The sequence below is a fragment of the Neopsephotus bourkii genome, unplaced genomic scaffold (genome assembly GCF_033783945.1).
Source record: "Neopsephotus bourkii isolate Nb327-2 ecotype Australia unplaced genomic scaffold, CSIRO-AGI_Nbou_v1 NB_72, whole genome shotgun sequence".
Classification (NCBI taxonomy): Eukaryota; Metazoa; Chordata; class Aves; order Psittaciformes; family Psittacidae; genus Neopsephotus; species Neopsephotus bourkii.
The window spans coordinates 9,177-34,622 of record NW_026900589.1 but is presented as its reverse complement, the minus strand read 5'-3'; the positions used below and the strand labels follow the sequence as shown (position 1 = coordinate 34,622).

Sequence of the window (25,446 nt, the reverse complement as noted above, 5' to 3'; positions counted from 1 at the left end):
TCTTCTCTGGGGCCTAGTGAGCACAAGAACATCAGTACAGGGAGATACTAGCTCCTGTACACTAAGGCTCAGATGCTTCAGAAATCACAGAATCCCAGACTGGTTTGCGTTGGAAGGGACCTTCAAGCTCCCCCAGTTCCAACCCCTGCCACAGGCAGGGACCCCTTCCACTGGAGCAGCTTGCTCCAAGCCCCTGTGTCCAACCTGGCCTTGAACACTGCCAGGGATGGGGCAGCCACAGCTTCTCTGGGCACCCTGTGCCAGCGCCTCAGCACCCTCACAGGGAAGAGCTTCTGCCTAAGAGCTCAGCTCAGTCTCCCCTCTGGCAGCTCACAGCCTTAAAAGCTGGAGGCAAAGCTCCCCCTTCCCTCCCCTGGCTTTGCCTCCAACCCTTCCAGGTGAATCACCTCAACCCGGGGTGGGCTGCAATAAAACATGCTTTACAGACTCAACCCTGAGCACATCAACCAATTCCACCCGCTCTCCTGGAGACAGAAATTCAGGTCAGACCACTGTGGTGGCAGAAACAGATCCAGAAAGATGGAAACCAGCTCCTTCTGGTGTCAACATGTGGGTCCAGCAGGCTTGACACTGCACATCATGCAAGCCAGCAGCACTTTGCTTATGCTTAAAACCACTGTCTACTGCCTGCCAACCTGCAAAGGCTCTTGGAGCTGGCAGAGGGATCAGCTAGCACTGAAGCCTCAGCGTTCCTCAAGCAGTTGAGCTCTGAAAGCAGGAGGGAAGGTCCCTGCAGGGAGCTGTGAGCCTGCGCAGCCAGACCCATGAAAAACAGCCAAGCAGGGACTGTCAGGATTCGAACCATGCAGTGGTCCAGCTGCAGCTGGATAATCCAGGGATGGGGCAGCCCCAGCTTCTCCAGGCACCTTGTGCCAGCACCTCGGCACCCTCACAGTGAAGAACTTCTGCCTTTTATCTAACCTGAACCTCCCGTTTCAGTGTGAACCCATCACCCCTTCTCCTATCGCTACAGTCCCTGATGAAGAGTCCCTCTCCAGCATCCTTGTAGCCCCCTTCAGACCCTGGAAGCTGCTCTGAGGTCTCCACGCAGCTTCTCCTCTCCAGGCTGAACAGCCTCAACTTTCTCAGCCTGCCTTACACGGCAGAGCCCAGGTCCCTCCAGCTCTCAGGGCTCTGTCATGACTCCCACCACCTTGCACAGGACAGCTGCTACTGGGACAGCTCCTGAAACACTGGGGGAAACAAAGCCAGCCAGGCACAGCCACTGGAGAGACTCAGCATCGCACCCCACCACTGAACTAACAGTTACAGTGTGAAAATCCTTTGGGATCCTATAGAACCAAGATTCCCCAAACCCATCAGGGAAGCAGGAAGTTTAAGGCCTTCTGCCCTTAACAGAAGGGCTGTACCCATAAGAGATTTTTTGTTTTGCCTTTTTTAAGCAACTCACCATGTCTGCTGCACATAAAAGCATTAACACTTACACCCAGGCCTGAAGATGCATCAATGTAAAAGCCCACACAGCAGCCTTTGCTCCAGATCCATGGAAGAAGGGAAAGGCAGCCAGGAGGGAGTGTTTCCACAGGTTTATAAATCTGATAAATACAAGTATAACAACCTGCCCACCACAATGGGGCAGGGGGGAAGCAAAGGGAGTCCCAAAGGCTGCTGAGAGTGTGCTGCCTTGTGTATGACAGCTAGAGATTCATGCTGAGGTGTCAAACAACTTCTCAATCATCTCCCCAACCTGGTCAACCTGGTATTTGATGTACTTCTCAGGGTTCTTGGTGAAGGGCACGTTGCCATATCTGCAAAGGAAGACAACCCCTAGGTGACAAATGGAACACAGTGAAGAGACCCACTGGTGCCTCCCGTGCCACAAATCAGCTCCACACCAGCACATCCCACACTGGCAGGTTATCTTGTAGGGAGCAAGTAATCTGGTTACAGTGGGTCTCCTGAGTTTTACATGAGGAGCTCAGGGTGGGTCAGAGCTTTGTGCTCGCTACAACATCTGCACTCAGCCTGACCAAGGAATCAGTAGAGTTCAGTTTGGGGATATTTTAGTAGGGAAGCCAAGACAGGACAACAGAAGAATGCCTCAGCTCAGGCTACTCTAGCGCCTAAAGACCTCCTTAAATCCAAAGAAGAGAGGACAATGCTGCAATGTTGTCACCTGTTCAAGAAGGCACCATAGGTCTCTTTCACAATGGTTTTCTGTGCCCGACGGATTTTGTCCCGTTGCTCCATGTCTGGAATTGCCCAGGCCTTCTGGATCTTACATAGCTCCTCCAGCCCATCATTAAATCCCTGTCCAAAGTAAAACTCAGTGAGTGTCCTGTCTGCAACCCCATCTCCATACCGAGCTTGATGTTCTTCCTTTCCACTGACAGGTCTCCTCCTCGGGCAGATCTCTGGTCTGCCTGCCTATCCCCATCACCAAGGGATGTTCTCAGGCCATGTAAAATCTCCTCACCTTAAAGCGCTCCTTTATCATCTGCCTCTCCTTATCCTTGAGCTGCAACAAGGAGGGAAAAGGTTTTATTACATCTCCAGAAGTAAATTTCCAACACCAGTGTTTGCCCACAACTCCCCATCCAACCTAAGTAATATCCTACTTACTTGGCTTGAATTCCCTCTCCTAAAGCAGGGAGGAAAGAAAGCTGCAGTGAGCAGCACACTCTACATTCAGCAACTGGCTTTCATCTGAAGTAGGTTTAACAAGGGTAATTTTCAGCTAGAACAGACATAAAAATAGGTTTCTTTATGCACCCAGCCCTTTCTAAGGGAAGGTCTCAAAGTTTCACAGCTCTGAAACAGAAGGAACTGTGCAGGTGGAAATATAAGAATGGAGGCAGAGATTAAAAGAACTGTATGAACCTGGGGCAAAGCAGAAGGCAGCGCTGCTCTCCATCTTATCCCAGGCACAGTATTTGCTCTGCAGAGCAGTACTGGCATGAGATATAAAGTGGGTTTCTGGGAATTGTTTCACATGACAAAGAGAAGATGTTTCCACCCATTTCTATCATCTCAAAACCCTCCTTGCCCATCCTCTCACCTTCACTCCTGGTTGAAAGACAGGCAGGTTTCTCTCTAAGATGTAGTCTGTCACCTTCAGCCAGCTGTATGTAAAATGAGATAGGACAGAAGCAAAGAGAAGTCACTCCTGCCTCACCAGAACATCTATGGCTTGCCCATGACCTAAAGGCCACCCCTGACAATACACCCCCCAAAGCTTCCTACAGGGACCCCTTCCCAAGCCAGATTCATTGCCTGGAAACCAAAATACCTGGTTTAGGCTTTAGACCAAGCTTCAGACCAATCTCTCCCACCGCTCCAACAGCACTGGCTCCCAAGGAGCTCCAAACTAAGCAAAGCTAGGGAAGAGCAGAGGATGTGACTGACCTGCGCTGGTAGGTCTGGATCTGCTGCTCAATGAGCTCTCGGTAAGACCTCTCAGCTGTCTTCTGTGTCACAGCTACCAACTGGATCAGCTCAGATCTGAAAGGACAGAACACCTGAGGAAGCATCTGAGGCAGCTGCTGTCAGGTCTGTGCTTCAGCCCCCTATCAGCAAGTTCTTTTCTGCCCTTTACAATAAAAGGGACTTTGAAATGCACAAACTGGGAGAGAGAAGTTACTTTCCAAACCTGTGTCCTCAGTCCTCCCAAGATCAAAAGACTCCCTACAAGCTAAGGTATCTCTGATGCTTTTATCTCCTACTCTTGTGTAATGTGATGCTTAGCATAGCGCAAAGCTTTCAAAAGGGCACTTTAAGAATGGAAGGAAGAGCAGAGATGAGACAGGCTGGCAAGGAAATGCATTTGATGCAAAGCTCTGCTCCAAAACCATGCTTAGATTCAGCCTGGACTTCAGGGAGATTTACCCAGCTCCACACTTACTTTTCCAGAGATTTCAGAATGTAGTTGTAGTTGTTGTGCAGAAAAATGGCACTCAAAGCTGGGTCTTCATAAACCTTGGATTTACTGAGAAGGTTAAGCTGTAAGTTGCCCAGCACTTTGCCTTTAAGAGGGAAAAACAGATAACAAAAGGGTTTTGCACTGAAACTTCTCATTACTGGCAATTCAAACTGTACCATCACTGGGGACCCCAGCAAGGTGAACAGCACAGCCCCAGCTGCACATGCAGGCAAGGGGACAATCCTATGAGCCTTACAAAGGTCTTTCCTGAGGGAGCCACGAAAAGCTCTCTGCAAACTAGTGCCTTTGTTGCAACTGGCAATAGTCGTGTTCTGGGTTCAGAGCACATCCCATGATTTAGGGGGGATCACACACTGCCTGACCACGACGCAGGCTCTGATCTCAAAGAAGCCAAAGGATATGATCCCCACTATAACAGATCATTATGAGGTAGTACCATGAGTTCATCTCACCATCTTACTGTTAAACCCAGGATAAAGGTTTTACAGAGCCCATCTGGCAGCTGGGAGCCTCTGTGGGGTTGAAGGTGCAAAGTACTGGCTGAAAATGATTTGAGGCAGCTGACAACAAAAGCTCTGCAGCACAGTGAGCTACTGCTCTGTGCTTTGTCCTGACTAACTGTATCAGTCTGAAACTCCCAGTTTGACCCTTTTTTCCCCAGCCCTCCCATCAGACTCCAGCTCAAACGTGGAAAGAGCACATGACATTAGAGATACAGCCTGTGCTCTTCACCCAAGCACAAAGGACAGGTCACAGGGCAGAACTGGGAAGGTGTGCAGGGTACTCACAGATGTAGGTGCTCAGCAGCCGCCTGCTGAACTCCGAGCTGTAACTACTAGCTGAAGAGCTGGTCTCTGAAAAGCAAAGTCTCAGGCCAGTTATCACACCATGGGAAGGGGGTATGTGTCATCAGCCTGCCTCTAAATCAAACAAGCATCATCCAAGTTGCTATGGAATTAGTGCAGAGCTCCCATTGCCAGTGGGAAGCTTTCTGCTTCAGTGCTGATTATCCAGGACAAGGCTGGAAGAGCTCTGCATCTCTCACCCCTTTTATCTGCATGAGATGCTGAGCACCCCCACAAAAACCTCTCCTTTCCTTCCTAGTGCTCAGAGGACATCCTCTCGATCAGAAATAGAGTCATTAAGCACACGATCCCCATTCTTCCCCCACCACCTGGAAAGGCTTTGGAAGCACTAGAAACTGGCAATTGGAGCACAATCGAGCTGGAGCTGTTCACAGCAGGCACACAACAGGAACTGGAACAGGCACAAGGGCTCTGGGAAGTTTCAGCCATCCCCATGGTTGCTGACAGGGCTGTTTGGCTCTGTATAAGAGGGGCTGCATCAGCATGGGAGCCTGCCCTTATAAGCAATGACTCTGGGCTGGCACATGTCCCTCTGTGCATAAGAGAAGGCTTTCTGCCCTCAGTTGCTCATGGGACATGTGGGGTAACTATCCCCTCCTCCCCCACCAGAGACTTTGACAGCCAGGCCTAGCTGGGGTGGTCCGAGTTCATCTGCCCCCATGGGAAAGGTCTCGAGGCTCCTGTTGCTGGGAGTTGGACAATAAGGAGCCAAATGCACATGGGATAAAGCATGGTCCCAGCTGGGCCAATTTGCACTCGTGCCAAAGGGATTCAGTGCCATGAGAGTGTCTTTAGCCTGTTGCAGCTCATGTGGCATCCCTCATTGTCTGCTGGTGACAAGCCCTCCCCATTCTTTCCAGCCCTGGCAAGAGTTACTTACTCTCCCCTTTTCCCTTTTCAGTTACATGTTCATTTATTTACCACTCCTGGAGGATAAAGCATTAACATACATCACCAGCATCCGAGGCAATGGGAACAGGGAGGCGGGGGTAAGTCTGCTTACCTCTGGGATCTAAAGGAATATTGTATGTGTCCCCAAGAACTACAAAGATTAGGCAGAGCAGAGAGAAAAGGGGAGGGTGGAGAGAGAAAAAGAAAGGCACAGTGCAAAAAGACAGGTTAGAGACCAGCATCTCTTGGAGAACAAAGCAGATATTAACACAGAGCAGCCACAGACAGCTACACAGGAAAGCAAGCAGGACTCCCTCCAAGGCCACAGAGTGGAGATCACAGAGGACAGGCAGAGTTTAACCTCCTTCCCCTGCCAGAAACATTGTTTGCATGGTCGTTGAAACACATCTCATTCCAAATGATTCAAACACACTTTCAAGGCAAAGGAAAGCTTCCCCTCACACAAGCAGCAGTTTAATGTCCCAGAAATGAACTGCACAGGCCATACAACCTTCCCAAGAACTTGAGCAAAGCCCTCTCACCCTCACTCTGCACTTCAGCATCCCTCCATGACCATACAGGGTCCTACAGAACCATTCAGCGGGCAAGAGGAAGGAAGTGGCAGCACACATTTAACCCATCACTCTGCTTTTGCTACCACTCGAGGCAAACATCACATAAAACCCTGTAATTCTCACCACTCAGGATCACTGTGGGAGTTATGAAACCCAGCTCCAGGCACCCACACCTGAGCTGGCAGCTGAAAGCTGTCACAGAGTGAAGCCTTGAAGGCAAGTCACCACCCCAAAGCCTCTGATCCAGAAGCAACTCCCTCCAACTTCACTAACATCACCTCCGATCTGATGATGGTTGGTGTAGGGTGACACCAGGTCCACAGCCAGACAGGGACCACAACTTCACTAATAATCAGTAACCAGTGTCACTCAAAATGAGAACAGTTCTGGCCTGTATGGTGCCCTGTGTTGGGCATAGCTTTGGAGCAAGTGACAGCACAGTTTCTGCAGGAGAACACCACTGCAGCAGATGGTCCCTGAGGCCTGGCTGCAGCCAGAGACAACACCATTGACAGCACATGGATTATGGGTCACTTCCTGCATGGCTCTGAGCGTGTCAGCCCAAGTTACCAGAGCTGCTACAATTACACTGACTTCAAGCTTTAATAACTGAACAGAGCACAAAGCTGTGTGTCTCACTGTCTATACAGCAGGATCCCTCTACACCTGATGTGACAGGACAGCCACAACTCAAAAGGAAACGGCTTGTGTGTCACATTTTGTGATATGACCAGTACAGAGAATAAAAAAAGCCGATTGTACCCTCTGAATCAGCTCCTGTGACAGAGCTGTAGTGCATGACAACATGTCAAGGCTTTACATAATGATGCTGACATCACCACTGAGGGAAGGACAGGGGAAACAGTTGGGTTTCTCCAGAAAAAAACCCATATCACCTCTTTGGGTAAAGAGAGAAAGTCAAGGAGGCTCTGAGCACACTGAGCTTACAAGTGCCGAGGGCACAAGGCAGTTGTTACAGGAGATGTGGCAAGAAGCAGACACATCCCAGCTTGAGTTGATTTAGAACTGGCAGGATCTTCCAAGCAGGAACTGCAGGTACAAGTCTGGAGGCAGCTGTAAGCTTCCTCCTTCCCCTGCTCCTAACAGGCTCCCTAACACTCTCCAAACACTGGGCTGTGGCCTGTGCCTCCTCAGGTCTCTGTGCCTCCAAGATCTCCAGTTCTCCACCTCTCAAGCTGCTCTGTTACAAGGGAAACATGAAAACATGAGCTCTGCCTAGGCCAAGGGCTCATAAGGGAGCTTCTGCTCTGCACAGAACACAGACTTATGCTCTAGCTGTTAAGCAGCAACATCCTGTTCCATGAGGCAGCTGCCCTCAGCTTCTGATCAATGTATTCCTTTCTGGAATTAAGTCTCTTTAGCATCCTGGAGAGCAGAGCTACAACTCATCTCTCTGCCAGGGCACAAGACACACACATAGCTCAGGAGTCCCAGCTTGCTCATGCTAGGTTCCAAGGAGAATATTCTTGCTGCTGCTGTTATGCTCTGACCAGAGGATCTGGCAGGAAAGGTGAAATTCATCAACACACTCCTAACTAAAGCCAGCCCAGATGGTTCATCCACCCTCACTCCAGTACAACCACAGAGAACCGGCCCAGTGTCAGATCTGTAGCTAAACGACTGAGGCATCCTCTCGTGATGGAACACATCAGCAATAAACACTACCCCAAGATGACCTGATAGCAGCAAGTGTGGAAGGAAACTCTCTGCATCCCCTCCAGGTAATTATCTACATGGTCATGGCATATCAGAGGACAAGACAAACCACAGGGTGAAGGACAGGAGAACAACCTCACAGGCACGATGAAGTTTGAGCTTTTTAGGGAAGATGTCCAGACAATCTGGGGAAGGAAATGCATGCCCAAACAAGCCCCATGCATGTCTGTACCTTGTGATGCCAGCATGGCACCTGCTGTCTCCTGGAAATCCAACAATTGCTGGAGGAAAAGGATGGCCTGGAAGCAACGGAGGGAAGTTACAAACAACCAACACTGCATCTCCTATTAAATGCTCTCCTGTTAAGTCTTCCACACTTAAGAGCCTTCAAGAAACAAATCACTACACTGTTTTGAGTTGTTGGGTTTTACCCACACGGTCATGTCATTGCTCAATCAGTAACTGGCTGATCTCCCCATGGAAACCAGTTCACTGCCCTTTCAAGACAGTTTAACTTCAGAAATTTCCCTACTGCTCTTTCTAAAATACCATCAGAAGCTGTTTTTCACACAGTATGGTTCAAACCATCGTCACGTACATTGCTGGTGAGTTCATGAACTGTCCCATCTTTTGGCATATTGTATTCCTTGTCTGGATCATTCTAAGAAAGAAAGACAGACACAAGGTAAGCATGTAAGGAAACAGGGCCTCTACAGTAAAACTGCTGCAAGTGAGCTGTAGGCTTGTTCATCCAGCCTCTCTCAACACCCTCAGAGCTGGCTCTCACAGTGCCATCTCCTGGTGCTCAGAAACCACAGCTCCAACGTACCAGTAGCTCAGAACCACAGGGATTTGGGCAGCATGTGACCACCAAGCTCACCTAACAGGCAGTGTGCTCATCAAACACAGCTTACACGGGACCAGTTTAACATGAGTACCCCAAAACTTACCAAGTCAGCAGTTTTAGTTTCTTCTTAAATAGGATTAATTCTGAGATTAATCCTGCATCTGGAAACTCATGTCAGATTATTTGTAGTAACCCTGTAAAGGGTCTTATGCAGAGACCTTCTGTCTTTGAAATCAGCACCAAGCATTTGGGTATTTGCAGCTGATCCAGCAAGCACCTCCTTCAGACTCAGAAACTGCAAGGTCTCATGGAAAGCTGAAAACTAAAGGAGGGGTTCTGCACAGAAAACACCTTTTCCAAGCCTGCTGGTCTTGCCAAAAGGAACACTGAGGAGAATCCTACCTTAATGTTGTCTGCAAACTCTTCCAGTGCCTTTGCACCAGTTGTCTCCATGGAAGTGATCAGCCCTGGCAGTTTGTTCTTGGTGCCTGCTGCAGTTCCCTGCAATAGTTTCATTACAGATCAGAGAAGCTAAACAAACAGCATCTGAACTGTCATCCAGCACCTAGCCACCCTGATCCCCCACCCCAGCATCTCACTCTCAAGTCCTCATGTGCCAGGAGAATATTTACAGCACCATCAACACCACAACACATGAAATCCTGCATCCTTCTGCTAGGCAGAAGGGGAGGATGCTGTGACCCCAGTGGTGACCAGGACTTGCCACTTCTCGTGTCTCCTCTTACGCTGTGCCTGATACAGGGGGGTGGTGCATCACAGCCACCAGCTGGAAGCAGATGGAAAGGAGCCTGTCTAAACCTAGATGCCATGTTTGATACCTGGAGTACCTTGTGGCACAGTCCAAGCAGGCTCTCCTCAGAGCAGCCCATCTTCCAGGCATCAGTAAGTACAGCCTAAACTAAGCTCATCACTAACAGAGATGAAGCCCCTCAGAGGCCATGTACACAGCAGAATGGACCATGTATATGGTCCATCACTGGGTCATGACTTGAACTGAAAAGAGGTGCTGCTGAGAGATGCTGAGTTAATGGTTCACTGTCACAAACAAGCCCATGCTGGAGGACAGAAGCAGCTTTGTTCAAAGCCACTGTGATAATCCCTTTCAGAAAGTTCTCCACACATCCCAAGCCACAGGACCCTCTCCAATCCTGTCACACTCACCTGCAAGACCTGGTCAAACTCTGGCTTCATCTGCTTCAGATGCTTAAGGATGGGGAAGATTGTGAGCACAGCTGAATAGTCGTGTCGGATGATGGCTTTGCGGGCAGCTGAGACAATGTTATCCCCCTCCATGATCAAGTTATCCAGTGACTCCTGCAACAAAGCCACAGGGCCAGAAGGAAGCAGCATGACAGGGTCAGAAGGAAGCAGCACAAGGGGCTTCATGCAGGATGCCCTAGTTAAGGATGCCAATCCAGCTGATGGCTCATTTGTAGTACCCAGTGAGTGACTCTGAGCACATGTTCTCCAGGGTCTGTGAAGGCCCCAGTTCCCTCAGCAGGTCCTGGAGGACAACACAAGCAGTGGTGGTGCTCCTGGCACCCACAGTGGGTCGTGGAATCCACATCCTCACAATGAAGAGGAAGGGGAAAAAGACTGTGTGCATCCTTTTACAAGAGAAGCCGAGCAGAGAGGCTCAACTGACCTGGATGAGGGAATCAAAGGTCTTCTTCTGGTGGTGCTCGGGGACGATGTCTGTCAGGAGCTGGTACTCGCTCTGGGCTAATTTGACAAAGGCACTAACACAGTGAATGTACGCATCGATCTCGATGTCGAAGACGTCGTCCCTCCCTGCAAGGGCAAGAGGGCTTTAAGAGACCAAACTCCACCCTGAGCTTCAGCAGCTCTGCTCAAGGCCTTGGTTTGCATAGGGTTCTTCTGGAAAAGGTGGTTCTGGCTTTGCACCCATCCTGGTGTGAGAACTACAGTCATCTTCTCACCAAACTGCCCCGGGGTTGTGCATGGGAAGCTATGAATGCCTCCGGCAGGGTATGCAGAGTCACCTGCAGGTCAGGAAACAGGCACATCAAGCCATCAGCTCTTGCCAGCCTCATAGCAAAAGGCAAGATTGGAGCTCTTCTGGGATACAGACTAAATTAAATCAAGGCTTGAACACAAGAGTACTCGGGAAGGTCTGAGGTGAATTATTCAATATCTCTGCTGGTATTTTTAGAGTTCTTTATCTCCATCCATCATGCAGATGAAGAGCTGCCATTCTGCATCACCGTTTCTGGGAAATCAAAGCTGTCCTGGAAGGCAGCGTCTTCCCACAGGCAGAAACAAGACAAAAACCAGGCAGATGAACATTTTGATCCCATGAAGCAGGACTATCAGCACAGCTGGGTGAGCTATCTCAAACACAGCTGCATATAAATGCAAATAGTTGAGTCCTAGCATACAAATGTCTTCAAGATCCACCAAAGAACCTCAGTGGTAAGCATGAGAAGTGCTGGTATGATACAAGGGCCAGCACCAGCTCATGCCAACCACCAGCTGCATGTGTCATGAGGACAGCCACAGAGTGACACACACCATCCTGCATCACCCAGACCCCTGCAGGAACCCCTACAAAACAGATTACATGGAGAAGCCTTCTGTAAGCTATAGGTGCTGCTGCTGCTGTTTCTCCTAGCAACATGTGCAACTTTTGATGGGCACAGAACAAATTCTTCCCTACACTGACAGGTCCTTCAGGTTGAGCTTTTCAAAGTTATGGTCAGCAGGGGACACACAAATGTGTGGTTTTACAGAGTGCCTACAGTGGAGAGTGACTCACCATTGCATGCTGCAGGTGATCCCTTTCCTGTCTGCTTCACTGCAGCACCAAACAAGCCAGTAGCTAGCTATAGAATAGTGCCTCTCAGCATGGTGGCTCCCAGTTTTTGCTTGGATAAAGCCGGGGTTCCCTTTTTGAGGGCTCGGGGGGTGTGTGATTAGTAGGAGCGAATTCTACTGAGAAGAGCCAGAGCTTCTTAGCCAGAGAAGGCCCATGCTCCCAGACTGCCCATGAACAGCCACTGTCTACAGAACTACTGTGAACATGCTGGAGAGAAGGGATGTTAGCCAGCTTGGTGTGAAGTGACAACATGGTACTTACCAGCAGCCGGCCCATGCTTGTCGCTCAGGGCATCGGAAAGGTGTTTAACCCGTAAGTCATGCTCATGACCTAGTGAGATGGCAGCCGGCACAAACAGAAGGCGCAATTTATCCAGGTGGTTACAGCATGGATGGATGCTCACACGGGCTGGAAGCTGCTTCAAGCTTGGCTTATTTGAGCTCATGGACATTTATTTTGCCCTACAGTCCCAGGAATGCTACCTGACCAAATCCCTTTGTTGGGCTATGCGGCAGTAGCAACCCTTTGAAACCTGATGAAAAGTGTGAGTCAAGCCATTCGCTGGGCCACAGGAGTCCCTTGAACCTCCTGCCATAAGTCCTGAATGGGACAGCAAGCCCCAGAAGTCCCACTTGTACCCACAATCATCACAAATCCAAACTCAAAGCCCATCTCCTGCTCAGCACAAGGATTTCCCCCCCCCAAATGAGTGAGGTTAGTCACCATCTGGGATTTAGTAGACTACAGTGTAGGTGCTGAAGAGATCTACTTTGGATGCATACATAACAGGGGGCAGAAAGGTCTTAGATGCTTTGAAGCAAGTCACCTCTTCCCCTTAGCTGGTCCAACCTCTATAAGCAGAGGAGATCAGAATATGGAAGCCAACTATTTAGGTAGGTCTTCACAGAGATGAATTGAGGTGAACTTCACACATGATGTATTGAGCTAGGCTGTGGTCTGACACTTCAGCATCAGGTTTGGAAAGGTCGCTAGGAAACTGAATGTGTCAAAGTCCAGGCAAAAAGAAGAGAGAACAGAAACACCACAAGCAGATGTCATCAGAGCAGAGCTTCCATTAGCCAGGTGCCTCTGGTGGGTCAATTGCTTTAAGGTCACATTCCTCTCCACCTGTGCTCATGTTTATGGAGGCTTTGTAAGTCAGAGACTGAACTCAGATAAACAATTTGGCCCTGAACCTATCCAATGCTGGCCACCAAGCACTAGGGTAATGGAAGTCCCACCTGAAAAAGCAAGGCTGATACACAGAAAGTCAAGGGTGAAGTAGCTAGAGCTGTGATTACCTTCCATAGGAATGAGGTTAGAGGCCCCCTTTTTCCCATCTAGACCATGCTGAGAGTACTGTTTCAGAAGGTTCTGAGCCTTACGGATCGTGCCTGTCACCAGAGCCAGAGAGAAGAGACAAGAAGACCTAGAAAATGAGTGAAAGAAAACAAACGCAGACCACCAGCCCTCCACCAGCAAGTCACCTGGTCACCAATGAGAAAGCTCAGTACAGGAATGTGAACCCCAAGCTCATGTCCAAGTGTGCAGATCCAATGGCATTTCCAGTCTGCTTCCCTGCTTTGAGGGTGGGAGCACCAATTCCAGCCAGGGTTACAGAATCATCATGGACTGGTTTGTGTTGGAAGGACCTTAAAGCTCATCCTGCCACAGGCAGGGACCCCTTCCACTACAGCAGGATGCTCTAAGCCCCTGTGTCCAACCTGGCCTTGAACACTGCCAGGGATGGGGCAGCCACAGCTTCTCTGGGCACCCTGTGCCAGGGCCTTACACAGAGAGACTCCCTCAATCAGAGGGTGCTCAATCAGTTCAGTGAGGTGGAGAAAACAGGAGCAGAGAAGGGAAGCACTGAAGCACCCTTCCCTGTAAAGAGTTTAAGCTGGTACTCTGCATCCAAGCATACAAAGTCATTGCTCTTCCTCAGCTTGGGAAGCAGGGCTTTGCAGTACCAACAATTTCTGTCTGGCAACATGTTGTGTGCTCCCCAGAGCCACAGCGGCAGCCACTTGGTTAGAGCTACAGCAAGAGGTACCTTTCCAAGGGGGATTTTCTGAGCAGAATCAATACAGACCCATCAGGAGCCCCACAGCCAAGACAATGATCTCCACAGCCAAGGAATGATCTCTGGTGTTACAGGAAGCAGTAAAATGGTGACAACCTCTGGGCTCGAGAGAGCAATTCCCATCCCAGGAATCCCAGAATAATGGATGCTGCCCACCCATGTCTAACTGGCATTAAGTCCCCCTAATCCCCAAAGCCACTTCTCTTCTAAGGAATTGCAAATCAATTCAAACCATGGGAAAAAAAAAAAAAAACAACAACATAACACTGGGTTAAAAGATTTATACTTCACATACACAAAAGCCAGACAGAACTGAGCAAAAGCCAGCGCTGGCTATGCAGCTAGACAGCACAAAACAAAGCATTAATGTGACAACTGAAGACAATGGTTCCACATTCAAAGGTTAGTCCTTCATACAAGAAGCTACAATTAGCCCAAGCACATGGACACCCTCTCGGAGCAGAGCTTCGCTGTTGCCTGCACAACAGAGAACAGAAAGTTTTGGGAAGGTGGAAGGAGTTTCTATAGCAGACCCAGATGCAACAGAACTGAGAAAATGAAGAAGGATCCAAGAAATAAAAGTGCTGCTGCCAAAATTAAGAATTGTTCTTCCATTTTGAAGAAATATACCCTCCAAACATGCAGAAAATCCCTGCTTCTGCCAGTGACCGAGCCACAGTGCAGCCTGGAAACAGTGCTGGCTGCACTGAGGACCACTATCCTGAAGGGAAGTCCAAGCACACACTGCTGCAGAACAGCATCCTGGTGTGCAGGACAGCTTTATCTCATAAAATAACATAGGGCAGGGGGACTGAAACTTCCCCCAGTGCATCTCTGATGGGGGAGAACAGGAGAGAGAAGTTCCCACTGAACTACCAAGCTGCCTTAACCTGGTGCACTCGCTAAACAACAGCACATGGTTCCTAAAGTGTAATGTTTCACTGGAAACATCTTTCTACTCCCAGTTTAGGCTGTTCTCAACCATTTAGTAAAGAAAAAAACCATCATACCCATAAACCATATTTTCCCTTCTAGGCACACAGCAGGGAGGTGGGAACACTTTACACCCTTGCTGCGCTGACGCATTTGCTCCTACCTTCTGCCATATGATCAAATGAGAGGGCTGTTCCTCTTCCTCCAAGCTTCCCAGTGCTCTTCACACCCAACACTTCCACTTTAGTCTTAGCTACTTGCAGAAACCTTAAGAGCTTGGGCACAACAAGAAGCTCCTCTGAGCAAGCAGGGTTTTAACAAGCTCTGGAGATATGTACTAAGCTCTTTCTTACTGCTGTCCCCACAGCCCAGCTGATGCAGAGCAGCTCAACCAGGCACTGTTCCTCTACCAGTTCTTTCATCTTAATGCCAGGGTAAACTGGCATTAAACACAAGCAGAGAGGCTCTCATTTCACAGGTATGTAGAGCATGTCTCCACAGCCCACCCCTGACAGTTCCTTATCAGATGAGAGCTGAAACCTCTGCTATGGTGTTTGTATAACACAGTTACCTGTGTTTGTTCCTGAGCATCCCTTCTCTGCTGCTCCATCCCTCTCTCTTTGCACTGTAATTAGGCTTTAATGGATTCTAGGGGAAGCCAAAGCTTTTGTTCCATGATTGGTTTTTGCTGTTAAGCAGTTCCAAACCAAATGGGGCTGTGCTTCAGGTGCTAATGAAAACATCACATTCAAGCCAGGCAGTGATCAATATGGGAAGTGGGAAGCTCTTTATTCTGCCACACAAAGACTCCACAGTCTGCTTTCAGGTAGCACCACGCTGCTGGGTACACTGGAGCCCTACGTAAAGGGGAGCCCTGGGTACACTGGAAAAGGGCTCCCTATAGCTTAAAAAGAGCCCCCAAAAGTCAAAAACCATCTGAAATATTTGCTCCTGTGGCCCAGTTGTTAAAAATAGGTTTTGGGCATACATGAGGCACAGTTTTCCAACTACCTTGCTCTGTTTGTTGCAGGCAGCCAGGCTGGCATCTTCTGGCCCTATCATTCCCTGGCAATGAAAAGCTTCCCAGCTACCTGCTGCTCTCCAACCAAGAAGAGATTATTGGGTCTACAGGCATCCCAAAGAAGCAGTATTTGATCTGCATATGCTTGCAGGAGGCTGATTTGAGAATCTGAATACACTGCTGACGTTTTGAATAGCAAACTACTGAAAACCAGGCCCACAAATTGCTCCATGAATTCAACTCGACTTGGCAAGTTTCATTTAAGAGGAGATAACTCTGCTTTAGAAGCATCTCCAGTATCTTCAGCAGCCAGGTTTCCAACTACTTGCTGTAACAACAGGAGACAGTACAGGATACACCAACAAATAAAACCACAACAGAGGGATGAAGACCCTCTGAAACAACACATGGATATGGAACAAGTGCTCCATAATGCAGCAATAATACCTGGGGAACAGGGAGGGGATGTCTCTGCCTTGTTACCCTGTCCCTAATATGGCACCTGCCCTTCAGCTGTAGGCTCTCTTGTGCTTTGTGGGCAAAGAAGTTATAGCACATCAGATTTAGTCTGTTATTTTCCCCTTGCGACAGGTTAAAGTATGCTCTGGGGTGTGCACTGGGATATTCTTCCTTAAGGAATAAGGAAATAACTCATTCAGTGAAGCCATGAGAAAATCCCCTTGTCTGAAACCCAGATTGGCAGAACTTGACTTTGCTTACTGAAGCAACAGTACAGGAAACCAGTTCTTCCATGATTGAATACAGGCTAAAAACAGGGAAATCAAATCCCACCAGACAAATATTGCTATGAAGAGGGCCACTGTGCAGTGCAGAGAGGATAAAGACCTCAAGAGCTGTCCTTGAAAGCTGACTGGACTGCAGAAAAAACTGTGACTCTCTGCTCAAAGACTGTTTTTTTCCCCCAGTGTTTAATTTCACTTAAGTACAATTTAGTAGCTGTAAGAGATGGCTGGTGCATGAGGTTTAACCACCCCTGGCCTTGAGCTACAGTCCGTCCTTGTTCATGGAAAACTGGAGACAAATTAGCCACTAGTTTTTTCTTGAGATGAACAATACCCCAAAAGATGACTTGAAATGTTCTTTCTGTCACTGTCAGCTCTCTAAACGCATCCAGACCTGCTCTCTGCCTTCTACCTGACCTACCTCAAAAACTCCAATGAAATTTGGGCAAAAAGGTGTGAAAATCTCCTGGTAAATCTACAGCACTGACATTCATCATGACAAGGAATATTCATTGCCCAAATGCATTCATTTTGGAGGACTCCTGTTCATAAGGACAAATGCTTGTGCTCTCAAACGTGTGTACTTTCTGTACTCTCTATGTGAGCACCCAAGATCTGAGACTCATAAAATAGCCTAGTGCTTGGTTTTATTTCCATCTGCCCATGATGAAACCCCTCTCCTCCATCTCTGTTTACCCAGAGCACAGGGGAGATGTCACCATTTGGCAGGCTGCTTAGAGACATTTACTGACCATGTTGACCTCACAGCAATCAAAACCCAGAGATCTCTTTAGCATCAGGTGTTAACTGAGCACTGTGAACCAAGCCTGAAGCACCCACAGCCCAATAGCTCATCTACATATCCCATGGGGCGTCTTTCCAGGAGAGAGCTACTGAACCACACAGAAACAGTCTTTACCTGTGGTAAGCATGCTGTTGGGGAGGAGCTACTGCCACTAATGATTGTCACCATGCTTAGGAGCAATTTTAAACACTGGTTTCTGCCATGTGCAGCACAGTTCTCCTTAGCAGGAGGATACTGTCCTCTACACATCTCCAAACACCGATGGCAAATTTTCACTCAAGTAACTACATGCCAAACTCCAGAGCAAAACAAGAGAGACATCCCCTGGTCATGTGGTTCTCTGCTGGCAAGAGGAACCCCACTGTAGCTCAGCCTGACTGCATCCATCACCTGCAACTCCCACTCCAGCTTTCAGGAACAGCTCCAGGGCACAGCAGCAAGGGAACGGATTGATGTTAAACAACCAGAGGGGTGATCTGCAGCTGTCCCAACCTCCCCCAGACGTCCCTCTGCAAATATCCCAGGCACACCCTCTGCTTTAGCAAGAAGAGGGCCAGCAAAGCATCTCCACACAGAGAAGTGAAGAGCCCCAGGGCCAGCACACACACAGAGACACATTACCTGGGATGAGGACTGCATTCACATCAGGATTATAAAAATAAACACAACACAATTAAAATGGGTATTCCTTTCCCTCCCTTTCCCCATCCCATCCGTTCCCAGGCCCTACCCACATGCTTGTTATTTTCCTGAAACCCAGCAAGAGTATTTGGACAACACAGGAAAATATATGTGGGTGGGAGAGCATTGCCCGTATAAACCCACATAAATATCGACTTTCCTGACTTTCATCATTATTACAGAGGAGGAAATAGGGTGCCGTGACACACAGAGGGCCAACCTCACTGTGCTGCTGCGGGAAGCACACATTAGCTTTTGCTACCCTCCTTCTGGCTCCCACTAGATGGCACATTTCAGCAGCCCTTCCAAAATTTAGAAAACTCTAGATCTCATCTCTGTAGACACCTCCCCAGACCCCATCCCAGCTCCTGACCGGTTCTTGGTTTCCCAGCACTACTTTATTCATAACTAGTGATTCAAGTGATGTCCTGTATCAGACCTGAGTTTTGTGTTTTGCTATGGCACAATCTATAAGGCCTATTCCAAGGCTGAGGACAGGTGTTCTTAGACTGTAAGTCTCTGAGAGCCCTCTGAGGTCTCTTTTTACTCATCTCCATTGTTAAGGCAATGACCTTTTCTCTCTCTGTATACAGGACCCCACTCTCCTCCAAAGAACAGGTCTGAGGACTTGACAAGAAGACAGAAAATGTCTGTCATCAAAATGCTGAACCCAGGGCAGAGGTGCTCACCTCCAAAATCTTACCCCTGCTCCTGTTCTGGCCACATTTTAGACAGAGAGGCTACCTCTCAAAGGGAAGGCATTCCATACCCAGCCAAGAGGATACACACTGCAGTGATCCCCTACTTTAGGGACTCACCTGGTCTCTTGACTGGCTTCTTGGTGGGAGTGTCCTTCCTTTTGTTCTGGATGGCAGGGGAATAGGGAACCCCTGTGGAGGAGCTGTTCTTACGGAAATGATCTTTCAGCCCCTTGATGGAGCGGTCAAGTTGGACCGAGCGGATTTGGAAGTAAACTGTCATGAAATCTACAGAGACAAGGTAGAAACAAGGTTATAAGCAAATGTGAAACCAAACCTCTCCTGAAACATTCTGTGCTCCTAAGGGGGCTTATTAGCATTGATGTGGGACCCTAAGGAAGTGTGAAGTGGTTTTCCCTCAGAGTCTCTCCAAACTAACTTCTTCCCTCCTTCACAGTATTCATTCCAGCCCTCCCACCACACACAACATTAAGTCTATGCACTGCTACAAGAGCACATAAGCTGTGAAACTGATGGGAGACATTTGTGCAAGACACTGTCAACTGAAGGGCTCAGTTTGTAGGATAAGAGGCTTTACACACTTCTCATGATTCAGGGTGCTCAGGAACTAAATGAGGTGTTCATCATTTAAAAGCAGAACACGAAGTGACTGACAAATTATGCTATATGTGTTTGAATTGCCTTTGATCACAGACAAATCCTTAAGAAGCTTTTAAAGATGTTTGTCATACTTGGTAAGCACAGTAATCCCCACTCTGAAGTAAATGACTGAGGTGGGGGTGATTCCAGGAGCTCCATGCACATGAAATACAGGTTTTCCTGTAACAATTCCACAAAGTCAATCACTTCCAAAGGAAAAGTTAATGAAGGAGTATAAAGCTGCAGGCATATTTCGATGCTGCGGAACACGAAAGAGGCACGTACTGATTGAAGTAAGTCTTTGGGCTGCTTTCGCCCTGCCCCTGGTCACGTTTAATCTGTTCATAAATAGTTCCCAGATGGGAATAAGTGACCAGTGTTTTGCACATTAATAATACCTGAGCACTAGATAGCTGCAGCTCCATCAGGAGGCATTACAGTTGCGAGTTAAATGGATTTCTGCTACAGGACAGACCAGGCACTAAGATAAATTGTGCTTTATTTATCCAGCTCTTTCTCTCATCATATCCCCCAGGAGATCATTTTGTAACTAATAAGCCATCACTTCAGTTGTACTCCAAACACTGTAAAAAAGTGGAATCTTGAGGTGACTGAGAGAAGACTGAACTACTCACCTGAAAGGTTCCACTGAGGCAGCCACTAGTTTTGCTGGTGCTGCTTCCAACAGCAGTGTGCCTGGGGGTTTCTTAACCACAGCAGCACCTGAGCAGAGGCTTCACGGCTGACCTATAAGACAAGCTGTGCAGTGCTACACACAGCCCTCAACACCCTACTTCTGGTCTCAACCACACATTGTAAGTAGCTGGACAGCATTCCCCAATACACCACTACCAGGGAACACCAGGCAGCACTAACCTTGATTCCTGCCATTTTCCACCAGCCATCCAGAAATGCGGATGATATCATGCAGGACACCCTCTGGGAGGTGCTCCAGAAACACCTCTTCCTGGGGCTCCATGTCATCATCCCCACTGATGAGGTCCAGGATGAGGATGGGTGGCACTGGCTTGGTGTGTCGTGTCATTAGGCTGCGGAACTCCGACTCCAGGGACTCCTTGCCCCTCTCAAAGAGGGATTTCTGGCACAAAACAGATGGAGAAAGCAGGACAGAGATTCTGTAATCAGTCCCTCATGAATGTTTAAATCACAGACTGGCTTGGGTTGGAAGGGTCCTTATAGCTCATCCAGTTCCAACCCCCTGCCAGTCTAATCTAGTGCAGGGATGCGTCACAGGGAAGTCCTTCCTTATATCTAACCCGAGCTTCCCCTGTATTATTTCTGCATAAGAACATTCTTCCTGCAGTGTTTCTGACCGCTGTCAAGTACCACATGGTTCAAACTCTAGCAACATCTGTAAGAGACTTTTAAAGCTAATAATAAAAAATACTGCTTGGGAATTGCTTAGTCTGCAAGTTGGATTTAGACACATCTCCCATTCTGCTCAAGTAGTTGGAAGACCAAGACGAGCTACTCAAGAAAAGGTTAAATCAATTCCACCACATGTGCAAGTTTTAAGAAGGACACAAAGCTGTTGAAGAAAGTCCAGAGGAGGCCACGAGGATGATCAGGGGCTGAAGCACCTCCTTGGGGCTGCTCAGCCTGGAGAAGTTGTGTGGAGACCTCAGAGCAGCTTCCAGTGTCTGAAGGGGGCTACAAGGATGCAAAGAGGGACTCTTCATCAGGGACTGCAGTGATAGGACAAGGGGTGATGGGTTCAAACTGAAACAGAGGAAGCTCACGTTAGGTATAAGGACAAAGTTCTTCCCTGTGAGGGTGCTGAGGCGCTGGCACAGGGTGCCCAGAGAAGCTGTGGCTGCCCCATCCCTGGCAGTGTTCAAGGCCAGGTTGGACACAGGGGCTTGAAGCAAGCTGCTCTAGTGGAAAGTGTCCCTGCCCGTGGCAGGGGGTTGGAACTGGATGATCTTAATGTCCCTTCCAAACCAAACCATTCTAGGATTCTGTGACATGCTTTCAGAAGTCCTACTGGTGCAATGCATAGAGAGCAGAACCCCACAAGCAGAAATGCTGCCGAGTGTCAACAGGCTTCATCAGACCCCAAAATAATCATTTCTTCAGCTGTGCCCAAACACCCTCTTCACCAGCAGCAAGGCTGAGAGCCTCTCACAGCACAAGGCTGAGCAGCAGGGCTACACCTGTCCCTATCTCAGTCATGAGAGGTTCCAAACCCATGACCTACCACACGGTTCAGCTCCGGGCTGTCAGGATTGTTGTCCTGGAAGTATTCCACTGCCTTCTGGATTTTGTCCATGCAATTCAAGTATTCCTCCAGCCTCCCAGTAGGGCTGAAAATAAAACCAAAAATAAAAGTTAATACCCCAAGAAGAAAAGAACGTAGTTATTAAGAAAGCATCAGACCAAAAATCAGGATAAAAACAATAAGGAACATCTCAATTCCCTTTTCTTCCACAGGAGATCATCATGGGATTCCCTTTTGCCTCCACTCAATGGCACAGCAGAATATAACATCCATGCAGCAAGTGCAGAGGTACTGATGACTGAGCAGCACACAACTCTCAGCCTTGCCTTCCACCACCCCAGTGAGGGGCCATCACAACTCCCACCAAAGGACTGAAAGTGGGCTCCAGAACTGGATACAGTGACAGCATCAGCAGTGCAGGAAGAACCTTTGGGAAAACATTGGAGGAAAGAAGCCACCAATGCTAACGAATTTCATATAGCAGCATGTCTGCTAAACCTGGAAGAGACACCAGTGCCCAGCCTGAGCAGACTTTGCCCTCTGGGAATTGCTGAAGGTCAAGCCAAGCAGCTTTACTGTGATCTGATGCTAGGGAAAGTGTGTGGGAAGGGTACAAGGAACCCTCTCATGAGTGTGTGGAGTCAGCTCCCCTACCTCCATCCTGAAAGTTCAAAAGGATGAAGCCCCCCAGCAAGATCTAGCTGCTCCACTCACCCTTCCTTTATGATCTTCTCTGTGTCTTTAGCCACATGGTAGTAACTGATGACATGATCCAAGCAGGACAGGGTCTTCTCCACATTCTCTTGCAAGCGCTGCAGGTTCTCTGTTTGTTTATAAACTGGGATGATGGAGTTCTCCAGCTTCATCAAACGACTTTCAAAGGAGGAGAGGATAGCAACCTACAACACCAATAAAGAATGACAGCTGAGGACATCCTTCCACATGTATCCATATAGTAGGGCAGTAGTTAACAGCAGGGGCAATCAGGGACCTTCAGGTCCCACTGTCTCTTTTGGGGCTCTGCTATTGATTTCTCCTTAGGTTGGCTCTTTAATCCCTCTGTGTCCTAATTTCAATTCATAACTACAAAACAAATCACCTGCCATATAGAGATGGGCCAATCTTAAATTAAATGTTTGCAAAGTATGAAGGTAACTTTTCAGGACATCCTAAAGGGGGAGCAAAAGTCCATACGACAGCAGGAACAGCCACAGGAACAGCCTGGAGCTGCACTAGGTAAAAAGAACAACCACATAAACCAGCAGCCACTTCTCCCCATACCACTGAGACCCACACATGAGATGCATAACATGAAGGCACAGTACCAGGAGAGAAAAAACCTTCTTATCCATCATAGACATTTGTTTCTTAAAAGGGACTGTGATACTGCTTTTAAACCATAGTAAGCTCATAAAGGGTGCCTTACTGTCATCTTTTGTTGGCCAAAATGCAACTCCTTCAAGATTCGCTCTTATGTTATGTTTTCCACACTTCTCTACTGATGCCTTTATGACCTTCTTATGGCCCAAAACTGGACATAGTGTAGTAGCTGGGGGCTATCATGCCATGAGAGCACAATAATTACTTTCTACCTCCCAAACACTCCCAAAATAAAACTCCAAACAAGATCTGACCGTATGAAGCAACAACATGATGCTGTTGCACACACTATTCTGAGGTTTATTAATACCTCCTCCCAAGTAGGACAGACCATAAAGAGACGAAGCCAACAGCTCATTTGAGCCCTCATCTAAACAGAAGAGAAGCTTAGGACTGAAGCATTCATCAAGTGGCAAGTGGTAAATGCTCCATTCCTGGCAGTGTTTAAGGCCAGGTTGGACAGGCAGAGCTTTGGGTGACATGGTTTAGTGTGAGGTGTCCCTGCCCATGGCAGAGGGTTGGAACTGGATGATCTTAAGGTCCTTTCCAACCCAAACCACTCTATGATTCTATGACCAGTTCTCCCCTTTGCCCAGGCACTGAGGTGCAAAATACAGACACAAAACAAGTGGTTCATTACTTTGCACTCTCAGATGGGCACAGTGACAGCCCTGAACACAGTTTCTCCAAATAAAGAGTAATCCAGGCCCAACATTAGGGCTGAATTTCAAGGATCAACTTACCATGTTCTTTGTGAGCTGGTCGCTCTTCTCAAGGCTATCTTTGATGAAGGACAGAGTTAATTCTTCCTGCCAGTAAGATGAAAAAATACTCTTCAATTCTGAACACTGAGCATTTAAGTCACTCAACATCACATGAAGGTTTTTCCATGTCCTGGCAAACACTGCAGCAAACCACGCTTGGTCTGATGCTGAGGCCATCCACCTCTTAATAGAAATCTGGGCAATTGACCCAAGGTGAGAGATGCACAACAAAATGAGCCAGGTTTTTATGGATTACTTGTTTCCCTTCAATACCACGAGCCTTAGCACACTAAAGTCACAGCACAAGATAAAACTAATACCTTTACCACAGAGGCACACCGACTGAGAGCACACATTTCCCTGCCATAGCACAACACAGTGATTGCACAGGCATCACCCAAATCCCACGCACAGCCATGAACTCAAGTGGCCAATGCAAAGCAACCACCAAGGGCTGTTTCCAAGACACCAAAGCCCAGGCATAGGGAAAGAACAGAAGCCTGCAAGGGCTGGCCTCAGGCTGGATCTGAGGACCTGAAGAGAGAGCTCCAAGAGGCCACTACAGGCTCCAAGAGGTTACGAGAGCTGCCACAGGCCGAAAGGGTGGGACAGAGATAGCCCTGACAACCAGGGCCCTAGGTGCTGAAGGAGACCTGGGATCCTGCCAGGCCCGGAGGGGGTGACCAGGCTCTAAGGGGGTCCCGGGTCGCTCCCAGGCCCGGTAGGCACATTCAGGTCCGTCTCCTGAGCAACGCGCGAGGGCTACGAGCGCAGGCGCAGGCCGCAGCCGGGCTTGCAGCACGTCCGGGCGCCAGTCCCACCTGCTTGAGCTTGTACTCAATCTCCCTCATGCGGACAGACACCTCCTCGGTGGGGATCATCCTGCCGCGCTCCGCCACCCGCTACTGCTGCTCACAACCTCCCCTATCCCCTGTCACTGCCGGGCCGCCATCTTGGGAGCGGCGAAGGAAGCGGTGCGCCTGCGCGGAGGGGCCGGGCGCAATCTGCCGCTGGGCCCGCCTTGAAGAGGGGCTGGAAAGGCGCAGAGCCCGGCAAAGCCAGGCGCATGCGCAGTGCCCTGGTTGCGGCCATCTTGGGGGTGGCGGCAGGGCTGCGCCGCCATAGTTGGAGGTATCATGGCGGGTCCTGGGGAGGGGCACCCGAGAGCCAGCCCCTCCAAGCTCAGCAGTGGTGAGCGGTGGCTGCACAGCACACGGGGCCCGGAGGGAGCCCCAGAACCACCCAGCTTTGGAGCCACCCTTGCTGAGGTGACCACGCAAAGGCCCACTCTGCTGCACAGTTTGAGGGAGAAGCAATGTGTGGAGAAGACTCTAGAGATTTGGGCGCAGGGAAATGAAATTGATCTGAATTACAGACACACAGGCGTTTGCAGGTTGCTTTACCCCTGTCCTGCAGCCGTTTAACAGCAAGAAAGGCCACCCGCCACGGGGAGGCAGCCATCTCCTCCCTCCTGCAGCAGGGGTGGCGAGGGCAGCTTTATCACTCACCCAGGCAGTTACAGAGCTCTGCTGCCTCATAAACCACTTCCAGCTGGGAGCAGGGAGCTGGTTTTATCAGTGCAAACAGTCCCAGCCTCTCGCCATGTTGTGCTGCTCTGAGGTAAAGCCCCTGCCATGCAAAGGGACCAGTGTGTTCTCATCCATCTTCCCCACGTCAAACCACGCCAGGCTCTGGAAAGGAGCCGAGACAGCCTTGAAGAGCCTCTTTTGTTCATCAGCTTCATAACTCACCTTATCACGCTGCAAACAGCTGTGCTCTGGCTGCTGCGAGGGGCCATGCACAG

The 25,446-nt window shown here is 48.9% G+C and overlaps 1 protein-coding gene across 14 annotated transcripts; it reads right to left on the bottom strand.

Annotated features, from left to right (window-relative positions):
* Window positions 1–1,553: 1,553 nt before the first annotated feature.
* EXOC7 (exocyst complex component 7) lies at window positions 1,554–24,568 on the bottom strand. 14 transcript variants are annotated; one of them, XM_061354381.1, is made up of 22 exons: window positions 24,464–24,568; window positions 23,622–23,687; window positions 22,213–22,397; window positions 21,478–21,583; window positions 20,136–20,358; window positions 18,720–18,887; window positions 17,842–17,853; window positions 12,937–13,029; window positions 11,897–11,965; window positions 10,445–10,590; window positions 9,961–10,113; window positions 9,181–9,279; window positions 8,530–8,592; window positions 8,164–8,230; window positions 5,792–5,830; window positions 4,711–4,776; window positions 3,884–4,004; window positions 3,388–3,483; window positions 3,041–3,104; window positions 2,459–2,500; window positions 2,159–2,292; window positions 1,554–1,790 (listed from the first exon to the last, which is right to left on the bottom strand). In XM_061354381.1, exons 1-22 carry the CDS (start codon window positions 24,521–24,523, stop codon window positions 1,688–1,690), a joined length of 2,175 nt encoding a protein of 724 aa, XP_061210365.1. In that variant the 5' UTR covers window positions 24,524–24,568; the 3' UTR covers window positions 1,554–1,687. The 14 variants fall into 14 exon arrangements, with proteins under 14 accessions (XP_061210365.1, XP_061210368.1, XP_061210379.1 ...); XM_061354384.1 differs by lacking the exon at window positions 17,842–17,853; XM_061354395.1 differs by lacking the exons at window positions 5,792–5,830; window positions 24,464–24,568 and adding an exon at window positions 24,296–24,412.
* Window positions 24,569–25,446: the final 878 nt, after the last annotated feature.